The sequence below is a fragment of the Lepidochelys kempii genome, chromosome 2 (genome assembly GCF_965140285.1).
Source record: "Lepidochelys kempii isolate rLepKem1 chromosome 2, rLepKem1.hap1, whole genome shotgun sequence".
NCBI classification, from domain to species: domain Eukaryota; kingdom Metazoa; phylum Chordata; order Testudines; family Cheloniidae; genus Lepidochelys; species Lepidochelys kempii.
The window spans coordinates 106,252,826-106,272,898 of NC_136381.1; the positions used below are offsets into that span (position 1 = coordinate 106,252,826).

A 20,073-nucleotide genomic window follows, 5' to 3' on the forward strand; every position below is an offset into this window, starting at 1 on the left:
CCACTAGGAGCTGGATCAAGACCAAACCACTTCCTAGAAGTCACTTAACCAGCAGATGGTAATGATTTAGCCACTGGGGATTTCAACTGCCACCCAATCCCCTACTACCTTTAAAGTAGAATATAGAGAAAGCACAGTGCATTATCCTATATGATGTTATGCTTTGAAAGTATAAGGGTGCACAAAGTTAAATCAGTTAGTTGATAATCCTTAGACGCCACACAGGATTTTACTCTGAAAGACAACACGCTTGCAGAAGTATAACAATTTCTGAACTCTTTAGTTTCCATTTTCTGTTCACCTGAGCACTTAATTACGCTTTTGCTGCTACAATAAATTTTTCAGCCTGTCAGGTGGGAAGTGGTTTACACAATGTTTAAGTTGCTGGCTAAAGAACTATCTAACTGTACCTGGCACAGGTGTAAGTGTTCCCATTCTGATCTAGAAGGGTTTTACAGTCACTCTGCACAGTGGGTTAAGGCCCTCAGGAGAGGCAAATAGCAGGTGGGTGGAAGTAGCAGGCATTTAACTCTCTTCCACCATCGCAGGAATCAAATCAGCACTTTTTTGATAGTCAAACTTGATCTTTGTACCCCTTAGTTACATAACTTTGCTACTACCTCCCATTCCCCTGACCTGCAGACAGATTTCACCCCACATTTGCCCCTAATCTCACCCACCACGTGTGGTAATGAAATCAGCTGCAAGATAGCTGCAGTATGCTTCATGATCCTAGTCATTTATGTTTTCAGAAGGAGATGGAAGGAAACGAGTCAGGTCAGGAAAAAAAGTCTGACTTTTCTTTTTTAAATGGGAGTTGGATCAGGCTCTAAGGTAAGATCTTACTAATCGAATACGGATCTGTTATACTACACGTGTAAATACACCTAGTCAGTTGCAATTGAAAGGGCAGTGGTTGCATACTTGAAATGTGCATCTGCTACCAGTCTGAAAGGCCCTGCTGTTCTCATTTTAAAAACTAAGCCCATTCGGGCCTGCTTAGTCTTTGAATAGGTGAGCACTGGACATTCAAAACTTGTTCGTTTTTCATTTAACAGAACCAAAGCAGTTTTCTGTATTTGTTGGTCTGGCTGTGCTGACTTAGTGCTCTGCAAGAAATGTGAGTTTGATTCCTGCTTCTGGGATCCTAGTCTCTAGAGCGTGAATGCGACCTTGAAAAACAAAAAAGGAAAAAACAACCACCCTACATTTAAAAAAAAAAAAAAAAAAAAAAAGGCCTAAAGTTTGGCTCCTAACTCCAGCTCTCAGCTCCTGAATGATTAACCTGATTTTCAAAAATCAAACCAGCTCCTATTGAGGACAAGTATATTAGTTTTTGTTTTTAATTTTAGCCTCTATCTTTAGCACTACTGCCCTAGGCTGAAATCCTGTCAATGCCTAACTAATGAAGGCTGGGCCTGAGTAATCCTTGAATGCAAGACCTCAAACTGTAAGAGCCTGAAATTGCAAGCTGGGCATCATGCTGTAGTCTAGCAAAATCCTCTTGTAACACATGAGAAAAAAAATTAAGGATCCTATGGGAATATTCTCTCTGCACTTACTGACTTTTGTGCCATTAAATATCAACTTTAAAAACATTTTGGTGCATAAGATATACACTGACATTCTAGGAGTTTAAAAATTCTTAATTTTTACTATAGGAAAAACAGGTGCACAAGTATGTGTACAGTTCACCATGTAACGAAAAAAGCCAGTTGCTTTCTCCTGTTCTATCGATTTGTCAGCGTGCTTCTGCTTGATGTAAAGGCTTCTGTTTTAAGGTCATTTTTTATTTCAATTCTTCCAGCTGTTGGATGCGTTTTTTTCAGCAACGTGGGCACCTAGACAAGTCATACAATAGCTAATGATTATTTAAAAAAAAAAAAAAAAAGGGCCATGGCGTATACAAGTGCCTGCCAGTTCTCAGGAAGCCTCTTTTGAAGTGTCATCAAGCTGTGAAAAGCTATGAAAGTCAGCACAAAGGATTCTGGAGTGCATCTGAGGAGGAACAGCTGCAAGTACCTGGAGGGTGAGGATGCCCCCCTGGCACCAGCACAAGTGACAGCCTCTCTCTTTCTGTGCTCTTTAGGCTAGTCTTTTGTTCTTGTTCCCCACCAAGCTCCCCGCTGTGATTTTTTCTAGCTCCCCCTTTCCAGCACCAAGCTACCTCTGGGTGAGGGGTAGGGAGGAGTGGAACAGCAGCATGGCTGAGCTGAGTGCCATAGAAGCAGAGGGAGGACTGCTGTGGCCATGTACACGTGAGCCGCTCCTGTTACCAGTTACACTAAGGGCAGCTCTCAAGGTATTGCCTGCCACGTCACTTCTGGCAGCAGCAAATACTTGCAGCGTGAAGCAGTACATCTTGGGTCACACAACTCTCCTTTGCCCTGTCCTGTGCTCCCCCTATGCCTGCCAAGGGAAGACTACCCTACCACCCTCCCAAGTTGAGCGACATGGATTTAACCAATGACTTCCATAAAAGTGGAAGTTGTGTCCCTTGATCACACCCATTACAAATTCCATAGTACACACCAAACACAGGAAGTAGCAGTGGTACTGTGCATGCAGAAGGCAATGGGAACTCTTTAGCCAGCCATACGTACTTGGGGAGGTAGTGAAGGTTCTAGATGCCGTCCAAGGAATGAAAGCAAACGCCGCCAGATAAGGCCGCTTCCCAAAAACATAATCCCTGTCACCAGCCAAAATGCTCTGTTGTCCTAGCAATGGAAAAAATAGCCATTAATCATGCAGCTCTTTATGTGGTGGAAGGGTCCTCAGTGGATTCCCTCCCATACCTCTAAATTAAACCCCTCCCTGTCCCCTCTAAAGTTCACAGTATGGTGAATTTCCTTGGCTGGGAAAGGTTAGCTGAGACTCTGGGTTATTGCAAGGCAAAGTGATCCACTTGAAACACCATCATTTCCAGAGCACTGGTGTGCTGGCCTCTGCACTTAATGTTCCTCATTACCACACTAGCCCATGCATGGTTCTTTTCAAAGATAGCTCTTGTTTTTATCAAGAATGTAGAGATTTCCCCCCACCTAATTTTTTGTGTGTGAAGGTGGCGAAGAAGAAATCTCTTCCTTTTTAAGGTAATGCATGTAAGTCTGACAGCTACCACCAATCTAAGGCTACATCTACACTACAGCCCAGATCGATGCTCTGAGATCAATCCACCACTGGTTGATTTAGTGGGTCCAGTGAAGACCCGTCAAATCGACAGCAGATTGCTTTCCAGTCGATCTCTGTACTCTACCCCTGACGAGAAGAGTAAGGTAAGTCAACCCCTGCAGTGTAGATCCTATGGTAACTCGACCTAAGATACGTCGACTCCAGCTACATTATTCACATAGCTGGAGTTGCATAGCATAGGTTGACTTACCACGGTAGCATAGACATAGCCTAAGTGTAATTATTTAATTTGCAATGGAGTCATGGCTCCACCATGAAGTCTAGAAAATGATTTAACCAATTTAAACCTTTGCATATGAAAGTGACGCTAATACAAACTCGAAGACCTTTCAGAAGTATGAATGGCTGAACATTACCATGCCTATTGTCAGCCACCATGCCCAAGTACAGTATTGTCCTACCTTTTCCTCCTAAAGTATTACTCTTCCTGATCATCCAGAAGAATGTCCTGCAGCAGAGGCATAACTGAACAAGCCATGAACTAATTCACCTCAAAAGAAAGTCATTGCACTAAAGCTGGAATCAGTGGGCCCAATTCTCTCACTTTACACCAGTATAAATTTGGAGTCTTATCAGTGAAGAGTGTTCTACTTAACGGAAAACCTGGGTTAAGTCAGGTGTTGTCTGTCAGTAGTTATAAAACCAATTCTAAAGCAGCACTGGTTCTCACCTCTTCAAAGGAGGATTCCAAGTTCATACCAAAGGCTACTCCAATCAGTCCAAAAAGAGAGAGAGAGAAAGTCCCCATGGTCAGCTGTAAGTTCAGTCTCATCATCACATTACGGTGGCTGGAGAAGGGAGAGAGATTTAGGAGATGAACACAGATGTTTACTTGCTGTCTAGTAGTAAAGTTTTATGCAGCATGCACCACATCAGAACCGTTGATGGAGCAATTGTTATTGCTGGTATTAGGCAACACAGAAACAAGAACTAGTGTATCAGGTGATTTTTCTCCAAAGAGACGTTTTGAAACTGCAACAGCAGTGCACATCTCAGGGAGCAGACTCTGCTTTGCAATCAGCAGGATCTAGGATATCTGGTCACACCCGTTATAAGTATGTCTGTAAAGTAACAGTAAAAGTTTACGGAAACTTACATTTTGTTTTCTTACCATTAACTGTAGGAGTTTATAAATGATTATTTAAAAGATACATTTACTGTTACCTTGCAAGTCTACTTACAAAGAAGTAGAGGGTCAGAAAATGCTGTGGACTGTAAAGCAGAGTCTACTTTGGGACACTCCAAATCCACCTCTTCTCAACTCTTGCTGGCCTTCTGATGGGAGTGTCCACTGTGAATGCGTCTAGAGGTAACTCCCCATTTGAGGAGAAGGAAAGAATATCATACACTGCTTCTCAACAGTGGCTTATATGACACACTTCAAAATGTTAAGACTGTATAAATTATTTTTAAATACAGAAAACTGAAAAAGATTATTAGTGTGTAATAACAAATTTCAGCCTTTTATTTACAAAAGTTTAGTCTTAATAAAGCTAAATATTTGATGCAAACTAAGCTGATTACTGTACCATCATGCTTAATGTGGATGCAACATTTATTGGATAGCAGAAGATGTGACCCAGAAAAATTAGGGACATGCTCTTGAAGGCAGATGCCAACACTTAAGTGCAACCTCCATGTAAAAGTCAATTCAAGTTTCAGTTTTGTTGCATTACATAGCATTTCTTCATAAATAAGTTATACTTTCCCCATGAACATCTGGGTCTTTCCTTGAACTATTACCTCCCCAGAACCACAAGGAATAAGAGCCTCCCAGTTTTGGTTCCCAATGTCTGCTCTCAGACTCTAATTCAAAAAAGGGTAAAACAGCACTAATTTCTACAAAGTTTCTGGCAGTATAACAAGTAGTATGTGTCATAAGTATAGTTAACCTGTCCAGGTTGATGAAGATGATACTTTCGGAATCATCAATCAATACTCTGAGTTCACGTGCTTCATTAGCGAGATCTTCGGCTTGTCTGTAATAATTCTCCAGCAGCAGCTCCATTTCCTCTGCATGGTCAATTCCAGACATGCTCTTCTCACTGTGAGCAACAATTTGTATTTTCTAGTTAGAGATCAGCAATGCGCTTAACAACGTGTTTACATGTTCTGAAGCATGGGCCCAGAATGAAGTGACGAGGTAAAAAAAAACAAAACTCCACGAGTCCTGTTTTACAACATTGCTGCAAAATCCAGTTGGGCACATGGGGAACTTTTGCTGTTACAAAGAATGTCATGGAAAAGAAGGTGCGTGCTTTTCCAATTTCTATTAGCTGAAGAGCAAAAAAAGTCAGTTACTTTGGTCAGTAAAATGGGTAACATTTGCCATGCTGTAAACATGCACAGGCAATGTATAAATATTAGTGTCCCAGCATCATATTGTGACATTTTTAAGGGAGACTGTTAATTTTCTGGTACCCTCAAATGGTGGAAGTTGACGGTAATGCTGTAACACTCCCTTCTGTTCCTCCATACAGTGAGGTCTAAATTCTACACACAACATTGAAATCTACTTGGCACTTACACACGTGTTTAGTTGCACATCGACAATAACTAAAGCATTTTCGTTGAAGTATTTTGTGCACCCAGGATCTGATGACAGCAGCCCAACAGTCAGTATGTGAAACTGCTGGCACTATCCCTCTTCTTGAAGTTTGAGAGATCTCAGTCCTGCTGGATGAATCATAGGTGCCTGGTAGCATCCACAAGGCACAGAGCACCTAGCCCCGGGGTCCCCAACCTTTCTGTGGCCAAGAGCACATCCATGTTTTCAGAAGAGTGTGGCGGGCACCAGCAATTTTTCAAGGCTTATTTTGTATTTGTACATTAAATAATACAAAAAACATCATATTTAATATTACATAGTATAGGAATCCATAAGAGAAAGGTAATTTTACATGTAAAAGGTATTAATTCAATTATTCGGCAATTACTCTTTCACCTTACCATGTGAATTTGCTCTTTTTTATCTACCTGGAAGAAAAATTAATGCGTTTTTACAAAATAAATATCACAAACAGTTTTCATCTTATTTATTTTTAAAAAGTAAAATTATTTTTTGACTGGACAGTTTTTTGGAAAAATGTAGACTAGCTGTAGCAGAAAGTGAAGCTAGTAATATTTCAGTCCTATATATAAAACATTGTTGAACTGCTGGTCCAAATATATTTATTATTCTTACTTTAACATAGATAGCGAGTTATGGTTAATTAAAAAATATTCTTTGTATTGTTACTTGTATCCGGATTTCAATAAACAAACAAACAAACATGAAAAAAAGGTAAACACAAGTTAATCATACGCGCTTATCAGCACTTAATGGAATATAGGTATCATTAATTCACATGATTTTTCTAATAAAGTCAGTGTGATTTTTGACACTGCGTTTCTTCAGCCAATTTTTCGTAGTTGGGAGAGTAGGATGATATTCCCGTTCAGAAGCAATCGTCAAGATGGGCATCTGTAAGCAGAGATCTGTATTTTGATTTTTATGATGTTCATTGTTGAAAACAGAACTTCATATAGATAAGTGGAACCGAAATAAGATTTTATTTTGTATGCTACATTTTTTAAGACAGGAAACTTTTTTCGGTCAACCAGATTCCAAAAGTTTTTATCTGTTACGCAGGATTTTAGAACAATATCATTTTGAAGGTCCAAAATCTCCAGTTCCACGTCTTCTGTTCTTACTTGAATGAGACTCGCAACTGATGTAGCCATTTCTGTTACCTCTATTTGGCAAGTAAAAGGATTCACAAGAAAGGCAACTACAGGCTCAATGATGGTGAACTGCTGAAATCTCTTTTCAAATTGTTCCAGAAGTGTTTGAATGTGGATAACAAATGGTGATGGGTTAAAAGCACGGTCACATACCATTTTCTTCATATTTGGGAAATGTACGAGAGACTTCGTCTTCATATGTGACATCCACAAGATCAGTTTTTGCTTTGAATGATTTTACAGAACCTATCATTTGAGCCACATGTTTGTCTCTTCCCTGGAACTCAAGATTTAAAAGGTTCAATTTGTCCGTGATGTCGGCAAGAAAAGCCAAGTCCATTAACCAGCTGGAGTCTTCTAGTTGCTCGAAGTTCTGATTTGTGGACTTCAGAAATTCTTTGATCTCTTCAATTAGGCTTAAAAAACATGCAAGAACTTTACCTTTGCTCAGCCATCGTACTTCTGTGTGCAAGAAAAGATCAGATTGTTTATCATCAACATCTTCCAACAGGGCCTTAAAAAGTCGGTGTTGCAAATGTTTCGCTCAAATAGAGTTAATTATTTTAATAACAATATTCATGACATGTTGAAAAGAAAGAACTTTGATGCACAAAGCTTCTTGGTGCATAATGCAATGATAAGATAAAGTTCAGAAAGGATTCATTCTTCTTGCAGAGTGCAATGAATCCATTGGCGCTGCCCATCATTGCTGGTGCCCCATCAATGGTAATCGCAGACAGCTTGTGTAGTGGCATACTAATTGATGTTGCGTATGATTTGAATAAATTATAGCTATCCTCACCCTTTGTTCACCCTTTCATAGGCAATACTTTTAGTAACTCTTCTTTTACGGTGAAATCACTAAATACCATCCTCACCATAACTGCTAACTGCACTGTATCCAATATATCTGTCAACTCATCGAACTGCAGTGAAAACCAGTCACATATTTCCAAGTCATCCTTTAGCTGAGTTTGCAGGTCACTTAAAATTGCACATATCCTCCTCGTAACTGTGTTGTCTGATAACTGCATATCTTGTAATGCTGACAAAATCTCACGCTTGTTAGGAAATCCTTGAAACAGGCAATCAGCACCAGTTAAAAAGGCATCCTTCAACAATTCACCATCTTGAAAGGGTTTTTTCTTCTCTGGGAGCAGATGAGCAATTTTAAAGGAGGCAATAGTAGCACTTTTAGACTTTTACCTCTTGTCTAGTGAAAACAGATTGCTGGGCACATAGAAGAAAATTAATCAACTCAAATCAAACCTTTCTCAACTCAGATTTAAGTGGATGGCTAATGTCAAAAGAACCGTGATTAGTTTGGAAATGGTGTTCGACATTATGTTTCTTCGGCACTGCAACAGTACCACCGTACAATAAGCAAACACATTTCCCTTTATTTTCAATAAACCAATAGGATTCTTCCCACTCTGCACTGATATAATACATACGTTGTCTTTTATTTGAACCGCTCATTTTGGGGCAAAATGTTAAAAAAAACAATAAATCGCAAAGCACGAGAAAACAGCAGTATCAGTGCAGCGGAAGAATACTCACATACAGGGCTGGCTCCAGGTACCAGCGGAGCAAGCACATGCCTGGGGCGTCACACGCTAAGGGGCGGCATTCTGTCCATTCTTGGGGCGGCAGAGTCTGGGTGGGTGTGTGTGGTGGGTTGTTTTTTTTTTTTTTTGGCAGTTCTGGGCAGCGCAGAGAGAAGCTGTGGCCCTGCGCCTGCCGGGGACAGAGAACACTGGCGCCCGCAGCCTGCAGCCCTCTAGTTCTCTGTCCCTGGTAGGCACGGGGCCGCGGCTTCTCTTCCCTGCTGGGCACTACTTTTCACACTGTGTCGCTAGGCGGGCGCACATAAATGCCCCGGCGGGCACCCATGGACACCACGTTGGGGACTACTGACCTAGCCAGTCACCTTCTCTAGAACAGGCATTCAAGTTTCTGTAGTTATCTTTTTGGATCTTTCTTTTGACTAGGCAAACAGTAAGGTCTTTGAGAGCCACGATGGCCCTCTTGTATTTTTAAGATGTCAAGAAAAACTTGGAATAAACCCCCATCCCTCTTTTTCACCCAGTGGCATGACCTTAACTGCACTATTTGCCAGGAGGGACTGGGTACCCTCCAATGTCTCCTATGGATACTGTTGAACTTGCTTACCTTATCAAGGAGCAATTTAAAGGAGTCTCTCTGAAGCTGTTTTTCCTTAAACTCATCTCTAGACCCACGCCTAAGGACTCATGTGTCTGAGGTAACTAGGGCCTCTGGAAGGGGTGGGATAAAAGGACCCTAGTCTCTCTCCTAAAGAGAGGGTCCCTTTGAGGTGGGCTGGCTATTCACTTCCTAACCTTCCAAACATAGAGGTTTCAGTTGCACGTCATAAGGGGATGGTGGTAGTCTTAGAAGTCTTCAGTTTCTGGTGGCAGACATTGTCTGTACCAAGCACCCAAAATCCAGTTCTAGTTGGCTTGATGGTGAATGCCTTTAAATTTCTCTATAGCCATAGAAAGAGGAGGACTGAACAACAGACTCAAAGGATTTAAAAAAGTAGCTTCCAACATCTTTGCTTTCATGAAATTAGTCTCTACCTTCCCCCACCACTCCAAAAAAGGCTCCCTCCGTCCTACAAGCCCTTGATGCTTGGCTGTATCGCCACATGAAGATATGATGAACATAGCTTTCTGTCTATAAGCACCAATGCTTGAGTCAATGTGCGAGAGTACACTGATGGCATCAATACACCTCACGTCCAGCTTCCTCCATGCCTTCTCAGGTACACTTCTTGATTTCGCACATTGTGTCCCTTCACACCCCACCTTTTGGATAATTATGGTCTATTTAGATTTGAAGCTGTGCAGGGCAGGGAGCTATATCATGCATTTGGTGCTGTACAAATAATACTAAGTTGCCATGAAGCGTGGGGTGGAACTGTCATTTGGCATTATTTGCATGGGAACTGAGGCAGGAAGCCAGTTTGCTCTTAGCTTCAAGTCGGATATGCCAATAAGTCAGTATGCCCTGGATTTTTAAGTAAGGGTCAGACCAGCAGCTCATCGTTAATATGGGACATATGGTTGGTTATTTTTGTTGTTGTTAAAGTGGCCACTGATGTGCGCATGATATTGTATCAGCACACAGGAGGGATGACATGTGGCTATTCCAGACGTGCGGTTCTCTTGGGATGCTATACCACAATGCTAATTTATATACTGATAGTGGCTATGAAAACAGGGCTAAGTGCTACTACAGTGGGGTTACATATCCATCAAGGGAGCGCTGCTCGTGGGCACAGTAAGCTTCAAGGCTAGCGTGCCAGCTTATATATAGGGAGGTAGGGCAACTGATCCACCTCAGACCAATTTTCAGTGGGGTTCTTTATTTCATTTGTGAAATATTGGTTTTTTTTCTCTCTAAAAACGTATCTTAAAAGTTTTGTCTCAACTGGAAACTGACATCTCCATTTCTCCTTCTGTTTCCCCATTCAGTCATGGTTGTCTTTTCCTCCCCTTTCCATCTCATGTTCACCAAGGCTGGCCAGCTAAGTCAAACAGTGGATGAAGAGCACCTTCGATGCTTCCACCCTAGTATCAGTAATGCTGCTAACACCATGCTCACACTGTGATGATGCGGTAAAACACCTTTTAAAAAGAGGTAAAGCATTATGGTTTAAAAACATTGGACAGATCTTTTTTTCGAGGGGAGGGGAGAGAAGCAATCTAATCTGGTATTCACGTTGTCCTTGGACAAGACACATTTTAAAAAGTGTTCTGGATTACCCAATTTTACTTACAATACTTGTGGATCCGTCCATTTAGTTAGACAGAGCTCTTCTATTAATTCCTCTTCATCCAAGATTTCCAGGATTGTTTCTTTGAAAACTTTAAGATCTGTTTCTAATTCTGACAAACTAAAGAAAAAACAAACAGGCAATCCCATTTGCATTACTGTAGAGGTAATATTTTCATTTTCCCTGGATCTTTACAGAATGAGTCACTGGGGAAGTTTCTTAGAAAATTTAAATCCCTTTTGCATTTAGCCATGGTACTGGTCAATTCTGGGACCAGCTGCCCCAAAATCACCAAAACCTTAACTGAAAACGATTTAACGGTGTATTCTGGACATATTTCAAGGGTTCATGAGCACTCAGAGAAACAAGTAATTTGATTCAGACAATTGTACTGTCTGTTGTATTGACACACAGCATAGCCCAATAAGTTCATGTGTACTCAAATGGTTTGAACTCCCGATTTTACATTACAATGTACATATTAAATTGCCTGGTATTAATTTTTTTACATTATGCACAGTTTTAGAAGGTAGACTACAAATGCCACAAAGTGGGATTTCATTTTTTTCCAACTAGATAGTTCATGCATTTGAATTTACAATGACAAATAAGTTGCACAACTCAAAAGTAAAGTTTCCTAGGAAATGTATACTGTACACAATTTTCTGAAGTTCAGCTATATTCCCCATTGCTTACTCTTATTTACCTCTTGCCATTTTGTAGCAAAATGTGTAGTTTACTTCTATCCACAGACAGTAGTTTGGGGTCCACTAGCGCTTCCAGCGTCTCAATGATCTGAGATTGCAAAATGTTAAGTCTCCCTTGCAGATTGCTGATCTAGATAATAACATGATCCTTCATAAGAATTAAAATAATCCTTTTAGAATGGTTTGGGCAACTGACTTCTCTTACTGAACACAGAATTCACTGTTACAATCAGGTATGCAATCTACTTTTTCAATACACAGGAGCTATCTGGAATACAGCTAGCATTGACAAGAAAAAGTTTACCCACCGCAATATTTTTTGAACAAAATGAATTTCCATAAAATGGAAACATTACGCCAACTACTGAATAAACATGATCTGAGGTTCATGTGTCTGAAATCTGGTCAACCTTAAATGGTGTCATATTTCCATTAACATTCATAGACTTTAAGGCCAGAAGGGACTATCATGATCAACTAGTCCGGGTCTCAACAATTTTTTTTTGGTGGCTGCAAATTGTGGCCACTAACTCTTGCTCATGGCCGTTCTGACAGTTTTTCCTAAAATATTTAATTAACTTTATGAAAAACAAATATGCACTTATACATATCCAAATCATTGTAATTTATTGATGCAGGGTATTTTTGCAGACTCAATAATAAAAATAATGTACAGTTGTCTCTATTCTTTACTGGAGTAAGCAGAACAGAAACACAAATAAGGTGGCTTTGCATATTCTTGTCTTTTTGTTGTTGTTTCTTTTGCTTTTTTAAAAAGATTTCCCACCTAGTAAGTCTGCTGATGTGACAAGTGATATTTGGATGTTTGTTAATATCACTTTTCACACCAGACTTACTAACTAGCTGGGAGGGAGTGAAGAGTGATGTTAACAAACACCCAAATATCAATTTTCACAGCAGACTTACTCAGCCCTGGCAAGCCAAGGGACAAAGTCCTGGATGGGGAGGTGGGTAGGGAGGCAAGGGGGGGCAGAGGCAATGCAAGGGGGTGGTAAGCCCAGGGCCAGCATCTGCTGCAGTGTGGCCGGGGTCCAGGGCTAGAGCCAATGTTCCCTCTAATTGTTTACATCTGTGTGGAATGAATTTTGTTATGTGCCCCAATATGGAGGTGATGTGTGGCAGGGGTGGGGCCGAGGGGTTCACAGTGTGGGAGGGGGCAGAGGGATGGAGTGTGGGGAGGGCTGATGGCTCTGGCTGGGGGTGCGGGCTCTGGGGTGGGGCTGGGCATGAGAGGTTTGGGGTGCAAGTTGCCAGGACTTCCCCCAGCCCTCTCTTGTCACAGCATCCCAGGGCTGGGGGACAGTGCCACTCCCCACTGGGGCAGCTCTGGGGCTGGGGCCAGGGGAGAGGCGCCTCTCCCTGGCTGGGGCGGGGCCGCAGAAGAGGCGCCTCTCCCCACCTGTGCAGCTCTTGATAGCCTGCGCAGTTTAGAGGGAATTTAGGCCAAAGCCCGAAGTCCAACGACTGGAGCCTGCTGCCCCAGGGCTGAAGCCTGAGCCACCCAACCCCCAAGAAGGTAGAGAACTCATTGGCTGTCTGCTCTTCTAGTATTCATGGCTCCAGAGGGGGGCAAGAGCCAACCCCTGCTGATGGCCCTGGGGGGATAGGCCACTGCTTTGCCCAACTTGTTACACCCACGGCCACAAAAAAAGCCCCTGGTGGTCGCATTCAGGAAATGCTGATCTAGTCTGACCAACTGCATAACACAGGCCAGAGAACCTCCCCCAGTAATTTCAGCATCAAACCGTAACTTTTATATTTCAGCATATATCTGTCAATATTGATTTTAAAACTTCAAGTGACGAAAAATCCATCATGCCCCTTAGTAATTTTTTCCAATAGTTCATTCTCACTGTTAAATGTTCGTCTAGATCCCCCCATAACCAAAAGAAACAACAACAAAAAAAGGAAAAGAGGAAAAGAAAAAAAAAAAAAAGCCCAAAGCAAACCCAAAATATTCCTAAAAATGTAACTAAATATTTCCAGAACAGAAAATTATACGGTCATTCCCATGAAACAATATTTTCAAAAGTAGTTAAAAGTAACCAGCAGCTCACCCAATATTGCAGTATTGCTTCTATGGCTCTAAATTCAAAGGGCAAGGAATATGTAACTAGCTGACCTTCTCCAGACAGCTGAGATGCTAGTTCTTGGAACAGCCAGTGCTCCATATTCAAATTGCGATAATCTAGTATCAGAAGAAACTCTGGTGTTACCACAGCCTTCAAAAACTGAAAAAGAGAATGCAGTTAGGCAGCCAGCTAATACTTTACGGAGGTTACTAATTTTCTCATTGCCACTTAATGCATTTTAGAGTTCAGTTTTCAATAAAACCACTTCCCATAAGGGGACTGTTATGATAAAACTTTTGTTTTTATTTATCTAGATTTTTATGCCACACTCGTGTCCAGGGTACCCAACTGTCTATCTTCCACGGTCATTCCCCTCAACCCCCAAAGTATATGGACTGGACTGACATCAGAAGCACTTCCTTTAGTGTACTCCAGGAGACTTCTGGAGTTACTGCAGGGACAGGAGGAAAGAAAGATTCTCCAAATTTTTAGCTCTGCTCATCCTGTGCCTCTAAAAATTCTCATCATGCCCACAAAGGGAAAAATTTTGGCCCTCTTGAATAGAGATGGTCATCCTACAAAAGACAAGAAGCGCATTATTATGAAGTGCAACATGAAGTGCTTCTGCTCGCTAGATATTCAGTGCCAGGGTTATCTGTAAGGACAGATGCATAATATTATATCCAGGCCATAGATAGCCAATATTAAAATGGCCCCTGGATCTCACTAGAACATGACTGTATTGGCAATTGAGACACAGTTCAAGTGTATTTTAATGTCTATTGACATCTATAAACAGATTTAAGACCCACTGAAGTTAATGAAAATAAAAATATCACTTTACCTCCATTCTAATGATGATCCTGTTGTTTCTAGTTGCAATGCTCATTAGATGCTGAAATCTTAGATCTCGGGCTTGAAGACCCAGTTCCTGGTACAATTCTGTTTTCTTTCTTTCTACCAAGAAGACATTTAAAAAGAAAAATCATATCTGCGAAAAGTAATGTGTTTTATAATTATGGATTAGTCTGTTTTGCAATCCCAGAAAGAATCTAACTCTATAGTGCTTCCCCCCTTGATCACCCAATATAATTCTGTCTAGCACAGCAAAATAGTCAGAACTTGGGTGGGAAGAGAAGTCCCTTTGTTTATTAAGAAAGAAAAGTCTAAAAGTAGCCAAAATAACAGGCAAATACAGTATGTTTCATGTTAGAAGAACACATTAGCAAAGCTGAGTTGAGAAAGCACGTGTTATGTCACAAAAGTATCCCAAAAAAGGAAATATATACTGGTGGTGGACTGGGACAAAGAGGAAAAGGATGAAAGCAAAACGGAACCACACATGACACATGGTAGTCATACTGCTTAACGCACTATTGGAAGGTGCTCAGATACCACTGTGATGAATGCGGTATAAGAAGTTGTGTAGAATAGACAAGCAAAACCAAGGGAATGCTGCAACACCAAGAGTTATCTAAACCCACAAAAGCTTCATGAATTGAACCCTCTGTCCAGTATAAACTTCCACTTAGGCAATTCTATATAGCACAAAAGAGCAAACAGGAAAAGAAAATGAAAACTACCTACCAAAAGAGGTAATATTTCCTTCCTTGTCAAATTTCATCTAAAGGGAGGAAAAAAGAAAAGAGAAGACCAGAAGTAGGCATTTTGTTCTCACAAAGCTGCTATAACATACAGGAAAATAACTGTGTGAAATTGCTTATATTTGCTTTGAATTCTAGTGCGGGTGAATCAGTCCACTTATTAAGGAGGGGCAAGTTATGCTACCCCTTGTCTCTGCTAATACTCCTCAGGTAATTATGAATACCTTACACAACATATTTCAGGTCATTTGAACATGTGGATGCTACACATGGTACCTGGAAAGCAGCACCGATTACAATATTTTTCAGACGTACACCAATTAAGTTCAGAACTATATATTTGGCTCACACAGATATCTACTTCTCAGGAGGAATTTTTTTTTTTGAACAGAGAATGAGATTTTTGTGTTGGCACAAGAGGGGCTCTTTACATTTTGTGTTTCAGGTTTTCTTGTTTCATCTTGTGTTGTTTTAGCTGAACAATTTACAAGGCAAAGGGCAACAACTGTGGGGGGCTATTCACTCCCTGATTTTTGAAAGGTATTTACTATGTAATTCCACTATGTGTAAGTGAAAGAATAGATAGCATTCTAATGTAACAAAGCAAGGAATAATTTGTTTCTAACATCTTATTTATTTTTCATTTATATTCCAAAGTATTAACATAACATTAGTATTTTCTGTAAACTTAAAGTCATTGGAAAAACTGCAAGAATTGATTTGATCAAAGCTTTTTCACTTTTGCCTTGAAATCTGTAGCTTATTCAAGAGCTATTCATAATTTGTTTTCAAAGCCAGTAGTTGTATATATGAAAAAACAACTATGTGGTCCCCATTGTAGGATCAAGACCTATATGTGTTCCGATGCCCTCAACTGGCTGGTGTTACATCTGCTTTCACATGCGATCACATCATCTTCCAGTGGCAAATGAGGAGGTTGTGAACAGATTGTTCACTATAAATGGCTAGCCTAGTTCTCTCAGCTGCATACTTATTAAAAGATATTCTTCCTTCAACCATTGGCTATCCTATATTTCAGCTACCACATTCCATTACATTAATAAGAAAAAAAAAAAGGCAAAAATAGTGTATTTTTAATAGTGAACGCATGTATTTTACAACAATTCTTCAAGAATAAAACTGTGTCTTCATGATTAAATTGTGATTTAACAAGAATTATCTTCTCATAAGAAAAGCATCTTGGTATTTTGCTAGCACATTATAATACTGTTGCAAATATATCCACATAAACATTACTTTCCCTCAAATTAGGGTTTTTAAAACAGTTATTTAGTAATATCCACTAATTATCAACACATCATGGAGAACGACCAGTTCTGTCAAATAACAGTTTGAGAAAAACACATGCTGATTAGCTTGGAAAAACTGTTCTTTGTTGAAAACTTTCAATACACTTACCACTGCAAACACAGGGACTACACTGGCTAAGGTGGCTTGAGAGGCCTCTGTCGCTGAGTGTCGACCCAATTCATCTGAAGAAAGACACACAGCAGTTATAATTTTCTATTACCAGCACACGGTCTTTTGATAAATACATATTTTTTTCTTCTCTTGTACACTAGGTGGAAAACTGTCATAAGGAACCCAGTTAACGAATAAAATTTTGCTTTAAAAAAAACCAATCTGCTCATTTAAGAGGCATAGTCAACTTAAAATCTAATAAAACTACAATTCCTTGAGCCAACGTTTGTGGCTTTATGACCAGTTTTCTTATTCAGAATGTTTCTCCCCATTATTGTGTGAAAGACCCATACAAACAGGAGAAACTGACTATACCTAAAGTGCCATCAAGTCTGCAAAGTAAACACATTTCCTTTCCCTGTTTGTGATAATCTTATGTTTTACTTGCAACAATAATAGGTAAAAAAATAGAAATTAGATTAAATTGGGGTATCCTTTAAGAACCCAAAGCAGTTGCAATAAAGAACAACACCCCAGTCCTACAATGAGCTCTGTGTAGCTATACAAGTCTGCCTGCATGAAGTTCACTGCGGGGACTGGGGCCTACATTTGTTGAGCAAATTAGTTATTTGTGGACTGTGGTAATGAATAATAATACCTAGTGCTTATATAGTGCTTTTCAACAGTAGATCACAGTGCTTTACAAAGCAGGTCAGTATCATTATGCCATTTTACAGATGGGGAACTGGAAGCATGAAGAAATGAAGCGACTTGCCCAAGGTCACCCAACAGGCCTGTGGCAAAGCAGGGTATAAAACGGAGATCTAGGCCACCTTGCCTCCCTATATAACAGTAAGGCTCTACAAACGTTCACATGCTTTGTGCATAGTAGTCCCACTGACGTCAGCGAGACTACCATTTGTTTGAATGTAAAAAAGTGAGTGTTTGCAGGATGGAGGCCTTAATGTGCATTTCATACTGCATAGGATGTTGATAAATGACTGACAGGTTCAGCCAGAACTTCAAAGGAGCAGTGTGTCCATTTCCTTAGTTGGCTGTTAAATATGTAGACATAAGCCCATTTGTGGTTTAGCTGGATGTTACTCAAACAGAGTAATTATAGCAGTGGCCTTAATCCTGCCATTGACTGTGTGTGGGCCACCCCTCTGCCTTATTTGCCCCCACTACACAGCTCCCAAGCAGTCAATTGCAGAATCAGGTCCACTATTTACAATTAGGCACCTAAATAAAAGCGGCCTGCTTTTCAAAAGAGCCGAGGACCCACAACTCCAAAATTCAAGCCATTTATTTAAGGGTTAGGCACCTAGAGATGAAATACTGGCCTAATACTTCAGGAAGAAATGACAGTTTTTGCATCCGCTGAGTGCTTACAAATTTTAACTAATGTCCCGATTCTATAGGGACAGTCCCGATATTTGGGGCTTTGTCTTATATAGGTACTTATCCCCCCCCCCCCCCGATTTTTCTACAGTTGCTGTCTGGTCCCCCTAAAACACGCACACTGATAGACTTATAACTACCTATTCCCTGGAGCCACTTCCAGGCCTGAACAGGGTGGAACAACAGCTGTACGCCCCATAGGGTGACCAGACAGCAAGTGTGAAAAAGCGGGGTGGGCGGTATAAGACAAAGTCCCAACTATCGGGACGCCCGGTCGCCCTCGCCCCGCAGTGAGAGGCCGGCAGTGGGGAGGAATACTGCCCCATTGCCCCCTGGATTGAAGGCTTGCTCGGGAGGATGAGCGCCGCTCTGGGTCTATAAAAGCCTCTTCCCCGCCTCGCAGTGCCAGCCCCGGCCCTGCCGCCAGAGCAGCCAAGTCCCGGGGCCAGGAGAAGCGCCCAGAGGAGCAAACCAAAGGTGGGGCTTCCACTCCAGAGCCGACCCGCCTCCCCCCGGCCGGGCAGCAACCAGGGCCCCCACTCCCAGGGCACGACTTACTTGCCCAGCGCCACGGCTGCCCGCGGGGAGCGGCGGCCCCCAGCCGCGGCCCAGGCCCGGGAGCCGCGCAGCAGGGACGCCCGCCGCCGCCCAGCGGACGAGCCCGCCCGGCCGTCGCGAGCAGGCGGCGGCGGCGGCAGCAGCAGCAGCCCCCGCGGCCCAGCGAGGCGGGGAGGAGCCAGCGGCTGAACATGGGCAGGCTCTGGGGGGGCGAGCGGGCCCCGGCTCCCGGCCGCTTGCAGGACCCAGAGGCTCCGGCCTGGCTGCCCACACGCGGGAGCCGGGCGGAGGAGGAGCCGCGCGGATTAAGCCCCGGCCCCGGGGCGGGGTCTCGTGGTGGGGAGCCGGGGGCGGGGGAAGCCCGCGGGCTTGCAAGGCCGAGCCCCAGGCCCCCGAGCGAGGGGAGCGCCCCACTGCCTTCTCCGCACCGATCATTTGCTAACCCGTAGCCCCCTGCAGCACCCCCTCGGGCCTGACGGCTCCCAAAGGTAAGGGGCCGACCGGAGCCCTCCTGGCCAGGCGAGGAAACCCAGGCACGGAGAAGCTGAATGACGCGCACAAGGTCACACGGTGAAACCGGTGGCCCCGCTGGGCGGGAGAGACCCCACCTGTCCGGGTCTCGCTCTTGAACCCTTTCCAGCGGGCTACTAAGCCACCGTTGTAATGACCGTGTCGCCCCCAGAGTCACCTGCCCCATGTCAAGCTTTTCTTCACTAGGCATTTTCATGGCTAATTTGCCCCCAAAGTTGAAAGTTTTTTTCCCTTCTTCAAAAGAAGCTTTTGCATAAAGCTAAAGATGGAGCAGTCCCCCCACCCCATTAATTTGAAAAAGAAAAATCTGTAACTGGTGTTTGCCAGCCAAATATCGCAGCCTCGACTGAGGGCCTCTGGTTCTACAAGCTGCTCCTTGTCAGTGCAGGATCTTCCCATGTGGATGGCAGGACTGGGATCTGGGGTGCGAACACCTGACAATGAAATGGGATGTTCTTAATTTTTTCCCAGTTTGAGCTCAGCACAGCTATTTTGCCCTATCCAAAGATCTTGTAAGCATATTTAACCAAATAAATTTTGAACGTACATTTAAGCACCAAGATGAACTGGTCAGTTGAAGCTCAAGTTAAATTAGGGTTTAGCTACACTTGAAAGTTACTGAGGATTAGGTCAGGGTGTGAATTTAAAGCTGTTCCTGAGTGACTCCAGCTGTGGGCACACTTAACAGCTGAACAGGAAAGACTGTGTGGAGAGGCCCTCAGTAACCTACCCCTCCTCCCCCATTACCAAATACTACTTTTTAAATATTTTATTGTGTGCAAAGCTCTAATGAAAATACTGAAAAGGAATTCCCTTTCTTTCATCTCCACTCAAGCCACATAGATTGGAATTAACGAAATCCTCCCACCCAAACCAAATCCTTTAGCAATATATTTATCATCAATGTTGCACTTAGAAATTCCTGTAGTATTAAATGGAGAAAGTGGAGCCAAGCTGGAAATGTAGATTACTAATTAAATATGAGCCTCAGTTGACCAGCTGCTGCTTATAGTTATTATACTATATTTCTTAGAATCAAGAAC

General features: G+C 42.2%; 2 protein-coding genes across 6 annotated transcripts in view; one reads left to right on the forward strand and one right to left on the reverse strand.

Moving 5' to 3' along the window:
* Positions 1-261: 261 nt before the first annotated feature.
* On the reverse strand, positions 262-18,788 carry MRS2 (magnesium transporter MRS2). The gene is made up of 11 exons (XM_073331886.2): positions 18,500-18,788; positions 16,538-16,611; positions 15,102-15,138; positions 14,359-14,471; positions 13,500-13,673; positions 11,421-11,551; positions 10,718-10,834; positions 5,085-5,237; positions 3,863-3,980; positions 2,604-2,717; positions 262-1,841 (listed from the first exon to the last, which is right to left on the reverse strand). The coding sequence occupies exons 1-11, from the start codon at positions 18,690-18,692 to the stop codon at positions 1,731-1,733; spliced, it is 1,335 nt and encodes a 444-aa protein (XP_073187987.1). The 5' UTR covers positions 18,693-18,788; the 3' UTR covers positions 262-1,730.
* The window catches only part of DCDC2 (doublecortin domain containing 2), a 237,775-nt gene continuing 236,435 nt past the window's right edge, over positions 18,734-20,073 (forward strand). For 4 of the 5 annotated variants that reach the window (XM_073331884.2, XM_073331883.2, XM_078851592.1 and 1 more), the window contains exon 1: positions 18,734-18,987. The gene's annotated coding sequence lies outside the window, so the exon portion shown is untranslated. The remainder of the gene's footprint in view (positions 18,988-20,073) is intronic. The other variant, XM_073331880.2, reaches the window with a different exon arrangement.

What these genes read in the sequence shown, in the direction of transcription:
- MRS2 (XM_073331886.2), bottom strand. Translation starts at nt 18,692, where the DNA reads ATGTTCAGCCGCTGGCTCCTCCCCGCCTCGCTGGGCCGCGGGGGCTGC. An exon ending in TTGCTACAAAATGGCAAGAG is followed by an intron (nt 10,835 to 11,420) that starts GTAAATAAGAGT and finishes TTTTTTCTTTAG; the next exon opens with TTTGTCAGAATTAGAAACAG. An exon ending in AACCTTCACTACCTCCCCAA is followed by an intron (nt 1,842 to 2,603) that starts GTACGTATGGCT and finishes TGACTTGTCTAG; the next exon opens with GTGCCCACGTTGCTGAAAAA.